The following is a 21430-nucleotide window of genomic DNA, read 5'->3' as shown; positions in this document are numbered from 1 at the left end:
ATTTAGTTTTGATTAATTAAAATGGTAACACTTTACAATAAGGTTCATTAGTTAACATTAACTAAGAATGAACAATACTTCTACAGCATTTGTTAATCTTTGTTAACGTTAATTTCAACATTTACTAATACTTTATTAAAATCTTGTTAACATTAGTCAATACACTGTGAACTAACATGAACAAACAATGAACAGCTGGATTTGTATTAACTAACGTTAACAAAGATTAACAAAAACAGTAAATGTATTGCTCATGGTTAGTTAATACATTAATTAATGTTTAATAAATTAACCTTATTGTAAAGTGTTACCATTAAAATGAATTTCCTTCAAGTTTTGATGGTTTATTAGAATTTGTAACCGACTTCCAGGTGTGAAGATTCGAGGCGAGACAGATGCGAACCTCTTTAGTGTCCTTCTCCTCTTCTCCTTCCTCTAAAGTGAGCGCCGCCAGCTGCTTGGATCTCTGCTCCATTAAGTTGACGTATCTGATGGGGTTGGACAGCGCTTCAATGACATCTGTTCAACACAGACACACATGTCAGTCACGTCAAACACACACATTAGATACTATGAGCTGAAGGCACTTAAATAAAGTCTTATCGATGATTACTTGACATGAAATTAAAGTTGTAACATCTTCTGTGGGGTCTATATCACTTTCTATATTTGCATGTTTAGCTTTAAATAGATGAGGTCACTTTGTTTTTATGTGTCTTTAATAAGGCAAAGCTTTAAGGAAAAAAAGTCGTCTCTTGAGATCGGTCTTTGCGTCTGACAGGAGAACAGACGAGTAGACGCAGACGTGTGAAACGCTGCTGAGAAGGTCGGTGTTGTTGTTCCTCGCCGCTGTAACACTTTTTAACACAAACAGGAGCATTCTGGGTACTGGAGGCGTAAATCTGTCCCTAAATCCCCCATCTCATAGTTTCGGTATGCAAATGAGCATAAAACCCCCGCTGGGATGAAGATTGAAAAGCTCCTCACAAAAAGCACAGTGACGAATACTGAATATATCTGTCACATATGTTGCTAATAATCAGTGTTGGGTAAGTTACTCTAAAAAAGTAATTAATTAATAGTTACTAATTACCTCTTCAACAGTGTAATTAGATTACTGTACTAATTAAAAAGTATTTAATTACTTTTAATTACTAATTACTTTCAAAATCCCGTATCAATCTCAACCAGCTGAATAATACAATGATAGACACGAATCTGTTTTAATTCTTTCAAATAAATACTATAAAATTGCATGAATTATTCTCAACTGACCAAGGTGGAGAAGGTTACATTATAAAAACAAACTTTTTAACATCAGACAATACATTTTGATGTTAAACCCACTATTGTTTTATGTCTGATCTCATGACATTTCACACTTTTTCATACATATTTTACAATAATTCATACGAGTGCTGTCGTACGATTTAGACACCTCATAAAATGCATACGAATCGCTGTGAGATCGGATTGATTTACCTCAATTACATCAGAAGTATTACAGATAAATTAAGAGTAATCCCTTACTTTACATTTTTCAAGGGAAAAGTAATTAAATTACAGTAACTAATTACTTAGTAATTAGTTACACCCAACACTGCTAGTAATGCAAAGCAGCTTGATGTTCATTTTCTGTGTGCAAAGTATGATTTCTTGATTATGATCCAGCTTGTGAGATTCACTCATTCATATGGACACCACAGTAGTAATATGCTAAAGATGGCGGGTGATGATAGTAATGAACTTCTTACCAGCGAATGTATCCGGTACGTAGTCTTTGACCTCGATATACACGAATATAGCAGGAAGAGTAAGAGCTTGATTCTTTTCATTTCTCAAACCGATGTAACGATAACCTGCGAGAATATGAGAAAATTAGCGTTTAATACAATAAACCCCTCTGCATTTACATGTTGCAACCTTAAATGTATCTAAATGAATAAATTAATAATTATATACGAAAATATTCAAAAAAAATTTTTTTTTTTTAGGTGAAATCACATTTCTATTTTTCCTTTAATAACTATTATTTAATGTAAAACATACAATTTTTAAAATTCCTGCAGGAAATGTTGGGTTAAAAATGTAATTAAAAAAATTAACCCAATGGCTGGGTATGTCCATATTTTACCCAAAATTGGGTTGAAACAACCCAGCATTTTTTAGAGTGTGTAATCACAAAATGAATTGTAGTTAATTAAATCAACACTATGGCTTAAATATTAGGGCTGGGTATTGACACAAATTTTACAGTTCGATTCGTTAATGTTAATTTCGATTCGAATGTTAATTTTAACATTTATTCTCTCTTAATTCAACTAAAAGCACTGCCCAGTTTCAGTTAAGGCAACACAAATCAATCACGTAATCCAACACAAACGGATTAAGTAAACTTAAGTTGTTCGTAGATTCAAGCAGATTGAACACAATCAAATTAAGTTCGGGCAAAATGGCCGTCGTCTCGCGCTATACTGCCACCCTCTGGATGTACACATTTTTTTACTTAACATAAATGGTTTGTGTTTAGACAACACATTAGGATTTTGTACTGTCAAGTTGAGACACAATTACATAGACCTTAATAGTCAAAAAACACAATTATTATAAGTAAACTATATATAAATATATTATGTAAAGTGCACAACCTTCCTAGTTCATTTTTTTGAGTGAATACTCCAAAGAAAACTTGAGGTAAAATATTGTTTTCTTATAAATATTTTTACTTTTAGTTTTAACGTTAGCACCATCGTCTCTCTTTCGTTTCGCCATTTTTGAAAGTTGTGTACGGAAAAGCTTCTGTGCTCCTATTGGTCGACCTCATACATGTGACGGAACCGTCGTGGACGACCGTAAAAAAAATTCAACATGCTAGTCTTTTTGTCGTGATGTCGTAGCGACGTAGGTTGTCGCCCACTATAGACGAATCCGGCGAAACTACCGGAAGTAAGCGGGGCGCCATTACTGAGCTGTTGCTGGGTAGCGTTGCGCCATTGCCTCCTATTGTTTTAGTTGCAACTTGCGTCCACTGGAATTTACACAGCCCGCGATTTACGACTGTCACTAATGTTACAACGTTACCCCTTGTATAATGTCGAGTGGGTAAACAGTTTCCGTTATAAATTGTTTCAATGGTGGCAGTAAAATTTCAATTTTGAAGAGAGAACATTGTGAATACCCCGGGTCGACTGCTCCTGTCTGGTGCCGTACGGTTTACACAGATTTCCTGGGCGAGTACAAGACGTGGACATTCGCGTATAATAACAATTATTTAATGACATAAGTAAAAAAAATATAATAAATATGTGATATAGTGATCAGCAAAATCTCCTCTCTTGCTATTTGCTCTATTCAATTTACATGCTATGGTCATTAAATGGCTTTCCTGAGCTAAATGTAACGTTATGTGACATAATTGTTCTCCTGCTGTATTATTGACCTCTTTCCATGGTTTAAAAACACTAATTGGTCGATATTATGTATACTTTCTAGCTGTAACGTTACCTTACCCTTGCCTGTTGCAATGTGAAAATGAGATAAATAATGGACACAAATGAAAAACATGAATTTGTTTATTTGATTTCATTCATTTATTTATTTATTGTCGCCAAATGGACAGATCTTTTCATAGTTTCCTCATTAGCAAACGTTAGCCTAGCTAGCTTGCCAAGCTATTTTCATTAATAACGTTAATCTGTAAGATCGTTTGTACCTTCATCTGTGACTGGAGGCCACTGCAGTCACAGATCAAACCAACAAGTCATTCTGCCTGGCTGTAGCTGTCATCGAGGGTGAGTTCGCGTTATCACCGAGGTTTGTTTACATACCGGTGCATATGTCTATATGCCTGTGTAACAGCTCAGTAATGGCGTCGCCACAAGATGGCAGCCTACACAGAACGCTCGTCGGATTCGTCTATACGAGATGATACAATCAAATCTTGCGTCCCGACGCCCGTTGTCGTTCACGAATCCCCACGACACCCTACGTCAAACGGATCGTGCCAATATCGGACGAAAATCGTGTAATCTGAACCAGGCATTAGAGAGACTGAATCCTTAAACGAAGCGTTTCAAACACTGGGAGAATTGCATGTGAATCTATCCCAGGAGACTCCAAAACAACATTCGGGACCTTTAATAAACATGACAGAGACTCTCACCGGGACGAATGGCTGAGACGGGAATGATCCGATGTCCAATGAACTTCCCTCCCTCCTCAAACACGGCTATCCTCAGGGAAGCGAGGGTGGGCAACACAACCTGACCAAACAAACAACACAAGTCTATTTCTCATGCTCTCCAGCCATCTGACGATTAGTACAGCAAAAACATCATACTTTTTTAAAGACGATGGGCTCCTCGTCCCACACAGGGTTGATGGCGTTGCTTTGGGACGTCTTTGTCTTGAAAGCTTTTCGTCTTGTGTCAACTGGAAGTCCAAACATGTCAATCTCCACATAAACGCCCACCTTCTTGTCAGTCAGGAACTGTCCTGATATGATCTAATGGAAGAGGTGATGACATTTTTTTTTGCACAAAAACATCAAAGTGCAACATATATATGAAGAGTTCAGATGCAAAAGCCGTCTAATTTTCTTTTATAATTATAATTTTTATCAAGATTTTATATTCAAGGTCAGTTATTTCACTTACAGTAAATCACAATTAATAGGTAATCTTCATTGCGATTTCATTTTCATTTTCATTCATTTATTCGGTTTGGTCATTTACAGATCATTCAATCAATCAATCAAATAATCAAAACATTCGAAACATAAATACTATAGATGACCAGGTGCAGGCGGAAGCTAAAGCTTATTATGCCTGCCCTTAACTTTAGAATCAAATGTAACTCATTAATGACAACATCTGTTCATAAAATTAACATTAACACATTAGTGGACCATTGTCCACACCAGAAGCAAGCCTGTCTAATACATTTTTATTCTATTGTATATTATTCCAATGTTATTCTCTTGTAATATTTTTTAAACTGAAAAATAGACGTGGCTTGTTTTAACTCATTACAACAACTATTCCACAATTGAACTCCTTTATTTGATAAACAGTGTTCTCTTAATGTAGAATGTACTTGTGGTTGGTTACATATACATAATCCTCTAAGATCATATTTACTTTCTCGCTGGGAAAATAATAATTGCAAACATTTAGGAGTTTTATTATATTTGACTTGGTAAATAAATTTTAATGTGTACAAATCGACTAAATCATAAAACTTTTGATTGATGAAACAGTAAATTACTTGGTGAATTGTAAGGTGCATAGTTAATTAATCTGATAACCTTCTTTTGTAATAAAAAAATTGGATTGGTTCTAGTTTTGTATGTGTTTCCCCAAATTTCAATACCATACGTTAAGTATGGTGTGACAAGTGAACTATAAAGTAAACGTAATGCATTTTTACTCAAAATATACTGCAACTTGTACAAAATAGCAATCATTTTTGATAGTTTCTTCTGAACGTTAAAAATATGATTTAAGTGAAATTACTGAACTTAAATATACAAGTTTGATAAAAATTATCATTCTAGAAGAAAATTTCAAATGGCACTCTTCATATAAACTCTAAATGCATCAAATTAAAAAAATCCTGCATAGTGCATTGCAAATAAATGCACTTAAAGTCATAAATCTAGTGAGTGTGATAAAGCTGACCTTCACTGATAAGGTGTTGGCCACGATCCCATCCACTGTGCTTTCTGTGAAGGGGTCAAAATGCTTGTCCGGTCGCCTCATGAACTCTGGCTTGAGTCGGTAGCCACTTTTCCCGTTGTACTCGTACATGCCGAGGTTCAGCTGCATGGACAGATCTGAGAGAGCAGAGTCAAACACACAATTACACTTGACATTTCAAGGGATACTCCACCTCTGGAAAAGTGAATGTGTATTTAAAATGGGTCATTTATGTAGAAGAAAATGTGAAATTATTTTTGAATTTGGAGCTTTCTAGACTGAGAAAAGCCAGAAAATGTATTTTTGGCTTAAGTGGATGAAAGACAACAACTCCCAGAATGCACTTGCTTCGCTGCCCTAGGAGGCCACGCCTACCGGTAACACCAATCGGAATGAATTCAGTTCGATTGAAACTAAAGCTGTGCATGTAAACAATGATTACTGAACTTAAGTACTAAAATGCTGTATCTGTACTCTACTAGAGTATTGTTTTTTTTCTCATACTTCTACTTTTACTTCAGTAGATATTTTCGATGAATTTAATACTTTTACTTCGATATTTTTTCTGCTAGTTACTCGTTACAATTATAAAAATTTTACGAATCATTCGTTGCAAGTTGGCTTTCATGCTGTCTAAATCACACGCCAGTTTTATAGGGTAATGGTATTGGTTTTTTTTGGCGGCCGCCAAAGCAAATTTGTACCCACCAAAGCGCCTTATTTGATAGCTAATTCAAACTTTTGACTGCCTTGCTTAATAATTACATGACATAATACTTGTACTTTTGCTTTTAGTACTTAAGTAGTAAATTTTAGTACAAAAGTAAATACTTAAGTACAAAAAATGTTGAATACTTTAGTATTTCTACTTAAGTGTGGTGCTTAAAGAGCACTTCAACTTCTACTCAAGTCACTTTTGTGATAGAGCACTTGTACTTTTACTCAAGTCCGGGTTTCTAGTACTTTATACATCTCTGACGGCCGGACATGTCCTGGAAAAAGAGGATGATAACCCCGACTACTCAGCTTTCTTCACAGAACAAGAGCCTGCTACTGTACACTGTAATAAATATTGTTGGTTTAACTTAAAAAATTATGTAACCTGGCTGCCTTAAAAATTTAAGTTCACTGAAATGGAAAAATTAAGTTAATACAATGCAGGTGATTGGTTTAATCATCAGGAACTTAAAATATTATGTTATCTGAAATACGTAAATTATTTAAGTTGATTTGACAAAAGAAATAATGTTGTGATAACAAATCATGAAAATATTTTTTACAGGGTAGCTTAGCTTCCAATAAAAGATGGCCGACACTATGTGTTCATTCTGTGAGTGAGATCCTCCCTCTATGGGCGATTTATGGATTTTTATTGATTTATGGATTTTCGATTTATGACTTTAAACTAAGTTTAAGTTCTAAAATTAGTGAAATAAAGATAAATTAATAAAAAAATACATTGAACTATATAGAATTAGAAATATTAAAAAAGCAACCCCAATTATATTACACATTTAGTTTGGGAAAATATATATATTTATATATATATTAAAATTAACACTTTTATTCATCAAGTAAAATAAATAAATAAATTAGAAACATTGCTTTGGCAACTAACTGAACTAAGTTTAAGTTCTAAAATTAGTGAAATAAAGATAAATTAATAAAAAAATACATTGAACTATATAGAATTAGAAATATTAAAAAAGCAACCCCAATTTTTTGTTTTTCAAATGTTGACTTTGCAACGAGCTGAAATCAGTTTCGGTTGAAGTCCTGAAATTACGAAAAACTGAAACTGAAATAAAAATAAACTAAAGATTTGTATAAATATAAAACAAAAATCAAAAACGTTTCTATTTCAAATAAAAAACGTTCTAAATAAAATAAATGAAAAAGTAAAACAATAAATGTGAAATAATATATCTATGGGCGGGTTGAGGACATGCGGGACAGACCAACTACTGACTGTAGTCTTTAGCCTCTGGACAACAAAATCCTCCGATGACGTGAAATGACGATTTTTGAGTCATTGGAGGATTTTTTCCAGACAAAAAAATCCATAAATCTCTCGTCTCAGGGGGATATGAGGGTGGAAAGCACGGTAATTTGAAAATACTACTACAAGCTTAATGCTAAATGCTGAAGTATCCCTTATCTGAAGGAGTGTTATGGATGTGCTCACCGATGGTCTGGAAGTTGAGTGCGACGAGCTGACAGCCGGCGTTCCAGAACACCTGAGGCATGTAGTTGGAGGAATCCACTCGAGTTCCTTTAGGATAGATTCTGCTCAGCTGAAATTTGTTGTATCTAAATGACCACAGTTAAGGGACTGACGTAATGAACGGCACCGATACATCAAGAAATCATTGACCATACATCCCTGAATCTGACTCAACATGTCCGTGTAATATTATAATTTGTCATAGAGACTTTTTTGCCACTATTTTTTCTATTGGCATAAGAAATAATCATATTTGTCTGGATGTGTGTGTATATATATATATATATATATATATAGAGAGAGAGAGAGACAGAGAGAGTTTGGGGTAAATGTACTTTCATATTTACATATACATACAGGTGAAACTCGATAAATTTGAATATTGTGTAATGTGTAATATGATTTTGGGTCAGTAAATGAATCTTTATATGTATATATGTACTGTATATGTATTCAGGTGAAACTCGGTTGCAAAATGTTCATTTATTTCAGTAATTCGACTTAAAAGGTGAAACTAATATATTATATAGACTCGTTACATGCAAAGTGAGATATTTCAAGCCTTTATTTGTTATAATTGTGATGATTATGGTTTATAGCTTATGAAAACCTTTCACAATATTCTAATTTTTAATTTGGGGTTTTCATAAGCTGTAAGCCATAATCATCACAATTATAACAAGTAAAGGCTTGACATATCTCACTTTGCATGAAATGAGTCTAGTTTCACCTTTTAAGTTGAATTACTGAAATAAATGAACTTTTGCACCATATTCTAATTGTTTGAGTTTCACCTGAATACATATGCATTACATATACATATATAAAGATTCATTTACTGACCCAAAATTATATTACACATTTAGTTTGGGAAAATATATATATATATATATATATATATATATATATATATATATATATATTAAAATTAACACTTTTATTCATCAAGTAAAACAATAAGAAACATTGCTTTGGCAACTAACTGAACTAAGTTTAAGTTGTAAAATTACTGAAATAAAGTTAAATTAATAAAAAAAAATAGATTGAACTATATAGAAATATTAAAAAAAAAAAAAAAAAAAAAGCAACCCCAATCTTTGCTTTTCAAATGTTGACTTTGCAACGACCTGAAATCAGTTTAGGTTGAAATCTTGAAATTACGAAAAACTGAAACTGAAATAAAAATAAACTAAAGCTTTGTATAAATATAAAACAAAAATCAAAAAAGTTTCTATTTCAAATAAAGGCTCTCGAATAAAAAATGTTCGAAATAAAATAAATGAAAAAGTAAAACAATGAATGTGAAATAATATATATATATATATATATTCCATTACATCATATCAGGACTATATATATATACACACACACATAAATGCGATTTAAATATGATATCATTGTGTTTCACAATATTGAGGGTGAAAATGTACTTTGTTTATAAAATTTAAAATTATATTAATTGTTAATAAAAGGCCCTAAAAATAGGCTTTGTTCTGTTTAATCCAAATGTAAATTTCTCATTCATTTCTTTAATTTGTATTTGTGGTGAAATGTGACCCAGACATGTATTGGCAGGTTTTGATGAAAAATGGCATAAAATGAAAACAATATCCTTTCATAAAAGAAATCCAATTCCCTCTGATCTGATATTGTGAAGTGTGTTTCTGTGCACATGTGAGCATTCTTCACACACACCTAAACCGCTTCAGAAGAGTCGAATGGACTAGAGTTCTGAAGTGTTATTTGGGTCATAAGTTACGGCATAAATAATAGATGCACTTGTCCTGGTTTCCTGTCATGTGTCTGATGTGTTATGTGGGTTGTGTGTGACGTAGCTACAGAACTCAAACACACTCCTCCTGGAGGCGACGGGGTAAAGGATGCTCTACGAACTCCACCGGGGTCTTGGTCAGCTGCTCCAGGGCTTTGGTCTCCACAAACGATGACATCTGATAACTGCGCTTGATTTCTGAAAGCAGACACACACGTCGAGTTTGAGCGAGATCTTCAAATCAGTGTGTGTTCTCGGCTCGCATGCAGTCGTACTCACTCTTGGAAACCTCGAAGGAGTGGAACTTTGTGGGCTGGATATAGTTGACCAGCGTGGACATTTCCTCAGTGGCGAAGGCTTCAGATCCTGCTGTACCCTGAGGAAACACACACACACACACACACTCATTTGACAATCTGCTGAAAACATTTGTATTTTTGCATTTTTTAATAAAGCTGATATAAAATGTAAATATAAGAGGACAAACTAAAATTAGAAATGAACCAAAAAAATAGAAAAGAAATTAGAAATAGAAAAAAATTAAATGTTGCCTTAGCAACAACACATAATAAAATTTCTCAAACTTAAAATAAAAACTAAAACTGAAATAAAAAAAAATAAAGCCATACATAAATGTAGAGGGAAAAACAACATAAAAATAGAAATTGGAAACATTGCCTTCGCAACTAATTGAAATAAGTCTAAATACCAAATTTACCAAAATAAAAAGATTCTAAAATCAATAAATACATTGAAGCTTTATAGAAATATTTTAAAAATAAACCAAAAAAATAAAAAATAGAAATGAGAAATATTGCCTTTGCAACAAACTGAAATAAAATAAAATATAATAAAAATAATTAAAAAACAGAAATTAGAAAATATAATTAGAAATAAAAATATAATATTAGAAAGTATAATTGCTAAAATTACTCAAATTAAAAAAAATATATATATAAAGAAGCTATATAAAAATATTTTAAAAGTAACCAACAAAGAGATAGAAATGTTGCCTTTGCAACAAACTGAAATAAATAAATAAATAAATAAATAAATAAATAACAGAAATTGGAAACATTGCCTTGGCAACTAATTAAATAAGTCTAAATACCAAAATTACCAAAATAAAAAGATTCTAAAATCAATAAATACATTGAAGCTTTATATAAATATTTTAAAAATAAACCAAAAAAAAAAAATAGAAATGAGAAATATTGCCTTTGCAACAAACTGAAATAAAATAAAATATAATAAAAATAAATAAAAAACAGAAATTAGAAAATATAATTAGAAATATTAATATAATATTAGAACGTATAATTGCTGAAATTACTCAAATTTAAAAAAAATATATAAAGAAGCTATATAAAAATATTTTTTTTGTGTTGCCTTTGCAACAAACTGAAATAAATAAATAAATAAATAAATAATAGAAATTGGAAACATTGCCTTGGCAACTAATTAAATAAGTCTAAATACCAAAATTACCAAAATAAAAAGATTCTAAAATCAATAAATACATTGAAGCTTTATATAAATATTTTAAAAAGAAACCAAAAAAAAATAAATAAAATATAATAAAAAAAAAATAAATAAACAATAGAAATTAGAAATATTGCCATGGCAACTAATTAAAAACAGTATAATTGCTAAAATTATTAAAATTAAAAAAATATATAAAGAAGCTATATAAATTTTTGTTTAAAAGTAACCAACAAAGAGATAGAAATGTTGCCTTTGCAACAAACTGAAATGAATAAATAATAAATAAATAATATAATATGAATTAGAAGCATTGCCATGGCAACTACTTGAAATACGTTTAAGTACTAATTTATTTCTCTATTTAATTACTAAAATACCGTGTTTTTATTAAATCAATAAAAATACATTGAAGATATAAAAATATATTAAACTAAACCAACAAAAATAGAAATAAGAAATGTTGCCTTTCCAACTAACTGAAATAAAGTACTAAAACGCTAAAACTTCTAAACTAAAATTAAAACAGAAAATATAAAAACAAAAGCAATTATAGCATAAATAAATAGTATAATTGTACATAAATAACACTTATGGATACACACCTGTCAATAAGAACACAAACTCTTACTGACCTCGTCCATGGACTTCTTACAGTCGTCATCGTCATCATCTTCATCCTCGTCATCCTCAGCCTCCACCTCTGCCGGCGCTGAACGACACACAGAACATTATACTTCAAATCAATCTCAAAGCAGAGCAGGTCTGAGATCAGATCGAGCAGGTGTGTGTGTGTGTGTGTGTGTGTGTGTGTGGCGTTCAGATGCCTGAGACACACCAGATCTGCTGCTTTCAAGGGACAGGTTTGTAACCCCCGTCAAATGTTTGGTTTAATTACGATTTTTAAGGCTGCATTTATTTGAGCACAAACACAGTAAAAACGGTAATATTGGGAAATATTTTTAGAATTCAAAATATCTATTTTCTATGTGAATATATAGTAAAATATAATTTATTCCTGTGATTTTCAGCATCATTACTCCAGTCTTCAGTCACATGATCCTTCAGAAATCACTCTAGATCTGATGCTCAAGAAACATTTCTGATTATCATCAATGTTGAAAACAGTTCAGATTCGTGTCTAAAATGTGATACACTACCATATTAAAATTAATATTAAAATAAAAACAGAAGTGAACACTTTGCATTAAATTGATCAAAAGTGACAGTAAAGACATTTATAATGTTACAAAAGATTATTTTTCAAATAAATGCTGTTCTTTTGAACTTTCTATTCATTAAAGAATCCTGAAAGAAAAATGCATCACAATTTCCACAAAAATGTAAGCATTTAGATTAGAGATCAGCTTTTATTTGTCTCACAAGTGAGAAATTTCATCATTACAGCATAGAGTAGAATAATAAGTTAAGATAAATATATGTATAAAACATGCTTCTCCTTAAGCTTAAAACAGATAAAAAATTAAAAAAAAAAAAATCCCATTAACAATGCAAAGTGACATTTAAAAAAAAAAAAAATCAGAACCATAATTAATAATTGAGCAAATCAGCATTAAATCATCATATTAGAGTGATTTCTGAAGGATCATGTGACACTGAAAAACTGGCGTAATGATGCTGATCACAGGAATAAATTACATTTTACTACTGTATATAATCACATAGAAAACAGCAAATTTGAATTCAAAACATATTTTCCTATATGACTGTTTTACTGTATTTGAGATGAAATAAATGCAGCTTTGGTGAGCAGGAGAGGCGTCTTTTGACAGGTGTGTTCCTCTCCAGAGGAGTTTCTAAGCTTTATTTGGTTGTGAACGTTGTGAACGAGTGTGTGATGGAGGCGTCGAGCTCAGCATGCGTTCAGGTCTCCCACCCAGCTGTTCAACATCTGCTTTCTGCATCAATGCTGTCCGGATTCAACCTTTACAAACCTCTGGCATCCATCAGCGGCTCCGACGCCTCTGTCAGACATGAACACACACGTCTCGGACCTGCGGAGGGTCTGAAATGTCAGACGCTTGACTCTCCACATGAGGCTGAACACAGAGACCGGCTCGCGGTGAGGCTAATCGAGCTGATGACGAGTTACTGCCGTTTACTGGCCTTTCTTTCTTTTCACTGAAGATAGATGTGACATTTCAAGGGTTTTCATTTCATTTTAAGAGAAGTTTCAAATAAGGGTCGTTCACTTTAAAAAAAACTTTTGCTGATAATTTACTCACCCCCATGTCATCCAAGATGTCCATGTCTTTCTTTCCTCAGTCGAAAAGAAATTAAGGTTTTTGATGAAAACATTCCAGGATTTTTCTCCATATAATGGACTTCAATGGGTACCAAACGGTTCAAGGTCCAAATGAGAGTTTCAGTGCAAACTACAAACTGTTCAAAGGGCTTTAAACGATTCCAGACGATGAATAAGGGTCTTATCAAGCGAAACGATCGCTCATTTAATAAATAAATAACAAAGTTTAAGTTTTATAAGCTCAAATGCTCGCCTTGCTCTGTTCTGTGATGAGCGTTCGTGACTCTCCTGGTCGTCAAAATAACGAATCTTTTCCCGAGTCAACTCGTTCGTTTCATTCGTTGAATGAACCAAATGACATGAAAAAAGATTCGTTCATTTTGATGAACGAGTTCGAACAGGAGAGTCATGAACGACCCTTACGAAAAAGAAGTTCATTCAAGTGTGCCATTAGTATACTTCTTTTAAACTAAAAATAAGAAAGTATACTTTCAGTTTATTTTTTCCTGTACTTCTCAGAAATATACTTCAAAGTGTACTTGACTTATACTGAGAGAAAAGCAAGTATATTTGTCCTGTTCTTGTACTCAATCTTTTGATCCAGAAATACTTAAAAGTATAATTAAGTATTCAAAGTATACTTGTATAAGTATTACAGTAAAAAAGTAAACTACTAGTATACCCACAAATTCACTTCCAGTACACATGAGATACATAATTATGAACTAGTTGTGCACTTACTGTTACACTTATAGTACACTTAAACATATACTTTTATGTACTAAAAGTGGGCCGTGAGCGGTATTAAAATAGTACACTTACAAGTTTACTACTAGTACATAGTGACATTAGTATACTTACTACGTAATGTATACTTACAAATATACTTGAACATTTCTTAAGTATACTACATAAAATGAACTTGAAATATACTTCTTTTTCGTAAGGGGAGCATCACAGAACAGAGCAAGGCGAGCATTTGAGCTTATAAAACTTAAACTTTGTTATTTATTTTTTAAATGAGCGATCGTTTCGCTTGATAAGACCCTTATTCATCGTCTGGAATCATTTAAAGCCCTTTGAAGCTGCACTGAAACTCTCATTTGGACCTTGAACCGTTTGGTCCCCATTGAAGTCCATTATATGGAGAAAAATCCTGGAACGTTTTCATCAAAAACCTTAACTTCTCTTCGACTGAAGAAAGACAGACATGGACATCTCGGATGACATGGGGGTGAGTAAATTATCAGCAAAAGTTTACTAATCCTTTAAAGCTTACCGCTTTGAATCGACCTACGGCAAGCTGAGAGTTTTGAACACTGGCTGTATTTTGGATCATTTTTAAGCAGCTTTAAAATAGGGCCCATTGAGTTTTATGGACATGCAGATTTGAAGGTGAAACGGTGTGTAATATTAGCGATACCTGCAGGTCCAGCACTGGGAGACGACGGCTCGAAGACGCTGGACGAGTCGCTGTTGGTGTTGGACACTTGCTCGGACAGCTTCTTCTTGGCGCTCCCGTCGGACGGTTTCGGGTGAGATTTCTTGTTCTTGATGAGGATCTTTCCCATGAGCTCATGAGGGCTCGGCAGAGGAACACCTGATTCCAGCTGAAACACAACGTCTCATGATGAGAACATCGCCTCGACTGCACAAAGAGCACCAGTGGACGTGGGAGTGATAAACTTACAGGATATTTCTCAAGCGGCTCGGTCAGCAGAGCGTCCCCGAATATCGATCTGCAGTATTCTGCCATTTTGGCTTGCTGTTTGGGGCTGCGATTCAATATCAACAACATTAGAGCCGTCATAAAACAACTATCACAACACCGAACTCAATTAGTTTCTCATTCCTGGGTAACTACGAGTCCTTCTGCGACGGATGTGAAATTCCCAGACTGAGAAACACATCATGTCATCTTTGATTTCATGCAGAAAATAAAGCCGCCACATCTCACAAGAGAACAATGGTGACAGAAAACAAATTATGCGTTTCAGAGACGGTTATAATCGCTGTCCTCCGTGTTGCCATAGTTTCAGGCGCTATGGGACGAGAGTGTGTGTGTGTGTGTGTGTTCACTTACGAGTCCACATGATTCTCAAAGGACAGGATGACAGGGAAAGGAGACGTTTTAAAAGCGCACTCCGCTATGGCTTCGATCACTTCCTGCAAAACAACAACAGATTCAACTGAATTTAAATGTGTAAATATTTAGATATAGTGCAATAGCTTTATTTATAATATTGTATTGCAGTTATAACAGTGAATATGCAAACTGACTTTTTATTGCACTTTCTAGGTTTTGGGCTCAATTTATGTATAAAATGTACAGCATGTTTGTTATGCATGTTTCATGTTTGTGTATTTTGAGGTAATGTAGCCTACAGTACGTATAGACGGTGGAAACAAATTGTTGTATTTCAGGACAGTAAACTGAATCAATCAATCGATATCACTTGTTATTATACATTTTTTGGAATTCTGCATAACAAATTTAAATATGGTAATTAATAAAATGTACTTCACTCTTGGCTATAAAAATAAAATAATACAATTATATATATATATATATATATATATATATATATATATATATATATATATATAATGAAATGTAGAATAAAATATAAACGATTAAAAGAAAACTTAAATTAAGTAAATAATAAAGCTAAAATAAATAAATATATAAAACATATAATACAAATTAATCAATTAATATATAAAATTAATTAATATAAAATGTAGAATATATATATATATATATATATGAAGAGTTCAGATGCAAAAGCCTCTAAATGCCATTTGAAATTGTCTTCTTGAATGATGATTTTTATCAAACTTGTATATTTAAGTTCAGTAATTTCACTTAAATAACAATTAATAGGTAATTATCATCGCCATTTAAGTGAAATTATTGAACTTAAATATACAAGTTTGATAAAAATCATCATTAAATAAGAAAATTTCAAATGGCATTTAGAGGCTTTTGCATCTGAACTCTTCATATATAGAGTGATACATTAAAATGAAAATAAAAACTAAATAAATAATGAATTACTAATTATTCAAATCAATTAGCTTTAATGACATTAAACAAGCACTATCTTCTGCAGACAGACTTTGCATTTGATTGCGTATCAGTCAGTGAAAAAATGACTCATCTTTTGAATTATTGGTATTTTTTACAGAAACCAAGGTAAGCACCACTTAACTGCAGGCCCTGATGAAAAGCAGTGTGAAAACTCGAGACTGACCCCAGGCTCTCGTGTGTGTGTGTGTGTGTGTGTGTGTGTTGGGCTGCGGTCACCTTGAAGCAGATTTCTGAGGTCATGGTGAATCCGTGAGTGATGACGGGCTCCTCTTCCGCTGTTCGGCCCTTCCAGCAGTCGAGCTCCACACACCGACAACCAGACAGGAGAGTCTGACGATACATCTCCACTGAGGAGTTCCCCGCGAGCTGACCCGCTGACCACACACACACACACACACACACACTTGTTTTTATATGTTTACGAAGACTTAACATAGACATAATAGTTTTTATACTGTAAAATTTTATATTCTCTCCAACCCATCACACACACACACACACACACACCCTAAACCTACTGTACCCATCACACACACACTAACCCCACCTCACTCACTCACTGACTCAATCTCACTCACTCACTCACACTTACTCACTCACTGACACTCACTCACACTTACTCACTCACACTCACTCACTCACTCATTCATTCACACTTACTCACTCACTCACTCACTCACTCACTCACTCACTCACTGACACTCACTCACACTTACTCACTCACTCACTCACTCACACTTACTCACTCACTCACTCACTCACACTCACTCACTCACTCACACTCACTCACTCACTCACTCACTCACACTTACTCACTCACTCACTCACTCACACTTACTCACTCACTCACTCACTCACTCACACTTACTCACTCACTGACACTCACTCACTCACTCACTCACTCACTAAATCACTCACTTACTCACTCATTCACACTTACTCACTCACTCACTTACTCACTCACACTCACTCACTCACTCACTCACTGACACTCACTCACACTTACTCACTAAATCACTCACTTACTCACTCACTTACTCACACTCACTCACTAACACTCGCTCACACTTACTCACTAAATCACTCACTTACTCACTCATTCACACTTACTCACTCACTCACTTACTCACTCACACTCACTCACTCACTCACTGACACTCACTCACTCACACTTACTCACTAAATCACTCACTTACTCACTCACTTACTCACACTCACTCACTAACACTCGCTCACACTTACTCACTAAATCACTCACTTACTCACTCACTGACACTCACTCACTCACTCACTCTTTTTTGAACTTGACTCCTCATGCTTTTTATGTAATAAATAAACAGTATATGAGCTTGTATCAACATAAAGAGCTGTTCCTTTAAGCCCAGCAGTTGTCCTGTAGTTGAGTGTGTTCTCTGAGGTTCTGAGAGGTTCTCTGTGACCACTGAGGTTTAGATTGATACATTAGCAGGACATTCACTGTAATTGCATTTATAATTCATTTCTGCTTGGTTTTTGAGGCCTAGCTGAGCATGCGCTGTATTCTCAGCTCTCCCCTGATAATTGGCTCTTACGTGATGTAACGCACTTTACCGTAAGAAGGCTTAAATGTAAATGTACTAATTCATGTAAAACACTGCCAAATGAGGAAATATTATTATATAGTTTTCAAGGCTGCTCTGCTTCTGTGTAATTCATATTATTCACACAATGTTTCAATCAGTCAGTCTTAAACGTACAAAATGCAGGATTTTTGCAGTAAAATATCCAAAAATCACTAGGCCAATGTCATATATTTTGTTTAGTTGATTACTTACAATATCCCAAATGTTTCAAACTATTTGTAAATCGTGAGAAAATTGCGATTTTAACCAAGGAAACATGGCGTGTGAGCAGGGGTGAGAAATCGCCAGTCAATGACGTCATATCCGCGTTAGCCTCGGTTTCCACTAGGTTTGACGTCGTACTGCTATAGTAACCATGGCGACAGACAATGACAACTGGGTTATGCCCGTTATGCCTAGCAGGACGTCCATTATAAACCATGACAAGCAGATGTTGAGACAAAAAGAGTACTTAAACGAAGATTAACATCACGTCCGCGACTAACTTCGACTTGACGCGAGAGTTGCATGTACTTTATAATTATTATCATCAATATACGACTTTGTCATAGCGCAAATTTGCAAATATAGCGACCCCTGGTGGCTAAAAATTCTGCATATTGTACCTTTAAGTGTGCAGTCTGCTATGAAATTTTGCAACTTTATGCATTAATGAATTGTGTTCGGTATCATTTCTTGGATCTATTTGCATATTGCGCATGCATGTGATATGTTTGATATGAGTATTGCGGTACCTGTGAGGTAGGTGTTGTGGGAGGAGTTGATGAAGTACTGAGAGAGAGGGAAGGTCATGTCTTCACTCTGGTCCAGTTTTTCGGCAGGAATGACGCTGTTCTCTTGACTGATCAGATATCTGGAGAAGCCCTCCAATGAGATCTGCCCTGTTACACAAATATCACAACACATCACAACAACATACTTGTGGGTAACACTATATTTTACAGTGTCCTTGTTACACATGTTACATGTATGAATTGCTTCAATGTGAAACATAAGTGAAACTTATGATTCAGCCTCAAATATCAAGATCAACTACACCACTTTACAACTATAGGACATTGAAAGAGCTAAATAAATTTATCATTGCATCTAAACCAACAACATGTTTATTAGATCCAATACTCACTAAACTACTGAAAGAAGTGTTACCTGCAGTAGTGGAAGAGCCTCTTCTCAATATTATCAACTCGTCTTTATTTTTAGATCATGTTCCAAAAATATTCAAGCTGGCCAGTGTTGTAGTCGAGACCACCTCACTCGAGTCCGAGTCGACACCGAGACCAGAGAGAGTCGAGTCCGAGTCAAGACCGAGTCCATAGAGAGTCGAGTCCGAGTCGAGTCCGAGACCAGAGACGGTCGATTGATTGATTACCTAATTTACTTTTAATTACTTAGAGAAATCCTTTTTTTTTTTTTTTTTACAGAATTTACTTAGAGTTTAAAAAATATGATCAGTTTAGGGTAAAAAGGCCACATAGTAGGTGGTGTTAAAAGTCATTTTATTACAATTTGTCATGCGCAGTTGCGCACTAGAAAATCACCAATCACTGGGCGTGTCAATCAATTTAAAGAAATATTTTATTAACATACATTAATAATCATGAAAAATATTTTTAATTGAACACGAGTGGACTCGGGAATAATTCCGAGTCCTAAAAAAAAAATGTTCGAGTACGAGTCAATTCCGAGTCCAAATGGACACGAGTCCATGACAAGACCAAGACCATTAAAATATGGTCTCGAGACCGAGTCCGAGACGAGTCCGAGTCTCGAGTACTACAACACTGAAGCTGGCAGTAATAAAACCTCTCATTAAGAAACCGCAATTAGATCCAAATAACCTCCAAATAGCTCCTTCTTGCAAGAAAATGATATTTCAGTCAGGATTCAGACCGCATCATAACACAGAAACTGCGCTAGTTAAAATTACAAATGATTTACTTTCAGCTTCTGACCAAGGCTGTATCTCAATACTAGTCCTACACGATCTTAGCGCTGCGTTCGACACACTATAGATCATAAAATACTCTTGGATCGACTACAAAACTACAGATTATCGGACCGTTATCATTTTGTCTGTTTAAATGGGGAAAAAAATCGAAGATAACGTCAGTAGACTATGGAGTGCCACAGGGTTCGGTGTTAGGCCCTCTGCTATTCTCAATATATATGCTGCCACATAGTAATATTATAAGAAAACATGGAATTAATTTCCACTGTTATGCTGACGACACTCAATTATATATTTCATCACGACCAGACGAAAACACTAACTCATCTAAATTGACAAGTGTGTCTCAAAGATATAAAATGCTGGATGACGTGTAATTTCCAGCTATTAAATTCAGATAAACATAGTAATAATAAGTAAATTATTACTAATTATTATTACTATTACTAATTATTACTAAATAAATAAGTAATACCAAACGTAGGTATTACTTATTGGTCCAAAAAACTAGCCTCAAAACCTCTTACAACTTTAATATAGAAGGATGTCCTGTTACTTTATCCACTACAGTAAAAGACCTGGGTGTTATACTAGACCGCAACTTGTCTTTCGAACATCATATTTCATATGTTACAAGAACGGCCTTTTTCCACCTTAGAAACATCTGATGCAGAACAGTCAGTTCATGCATTCATGACCTCGAGCTTTATTACTGTAATGCTTTATTAGCTGGTTGTCTTTTCACAACACAATATGTATTGTGAAAAACCAATACAAAAAAATTTAAATTGAATTGAATTGAATGTACTCAGTAAATTATGCATAATTACATGCAACTAACCCTCACCCTATAGTAAGTACATGTTCTCTATTAATACTACTCAATCCTTAAATACTGTAATTGAAGAGTTCAGATGCAAAAGCCTCTAAATGCCATTTAAAATTTTCTTCTAAAATGACCATTTTTATCAAGCTTGTATATTCCAGTTCAGTAATTTCACTTAAATGACAATTAATAGGTAATCTTTATTGCTATTTAAGTGAAATTACTGAACTTAAATATACAAGCTTGATAAAAATGATCATTTTAGAAGAAAATTTCAAATGGCACTTAGAGGCTTTTGCATCTGAACTCTTCAATTACACCTTAAAATAAAGTGCAACCTAATTGTGATATGCAATTTAAAATAACTGTTTTCTGTAATTGTAATTTATTCCTGTGAACAAAGCTGACTTTTCAGCATCATTACTCCCGTCTTTAGCGTCACATGATCCTTCAGAAATCCCTCTAATATGATGTTCAAGAAACATCTCTGATTATTTCTTA

General features: G+C 33.9%; 1 protein-coding gene across 1 annotated transcript in view; it reads right to left on the bottom strand.

The window, feature by feature from the left end:
• plcb1 (phospholipase C beta 1) overlaps positions 1-21430 on the bottom strand; it is a 77514-nt gene that overhangs the window by 16790 nt on the left and 39294 nt on the right. Inside the window, exons 10-23 of the mRNA XM_089120581.1 lie at positions 18887-19033; positions 16747-16904; positions 15523-15605; positions 15130-15214; positions 14863-15049; positions 11809-11885; positions 9971-10067; positions 9805-9889; positions 7882-8006; positions 5679-5833; positions 4340-4504; positions 4163-4262; positions 1755-1859; positions 404-519 (exon numbers count right to left, since the gene is read on the bottom strand). Coding sequence (XP_088976707.1) covers positions 404-519; positions 1755-1859; positions 4163-4262; positions 4340-4504; positions 5679-5833; positions 7882-8006; positions 9805-9889; positions 9971-10067; positions 11809-11885; positions 14863-15049; positions 15130-15214; positions 15523-15605; positions 16747-16904; positions 18887-19033 — 1685 coding nt within the window. The remainder of the gene's footprint in view (positions 1-403; positions 520-1754; positions 1860-4162; positions 4263-4339; positions 4505-5678; positions 5834-7881; positions 8007-9804; positions 9890-9970; positions 10068-11808; positions 11886-14862; positions 15050-15129; positions 15215-15522; positions 15606-16746; positions 16905-18886; positions 19034-21430) is intronic.

Source organism: Pimephales promelas, chromosome 15 (genome assembly GCF_988280905.1).
Source record: "Pimephales promelas chromosome 15, fPimPro1.hap1.1, whole genome shotgun sequence".
NCBI lineage: Eukaryota > Metazoa > Chordata > Actinopteri > Cypriniformes > Leuciscidae > Pimephales > Pimephales promelas.
This window is presented reverse-complemented; position numbering and strand designations above follow the sequence as displayed.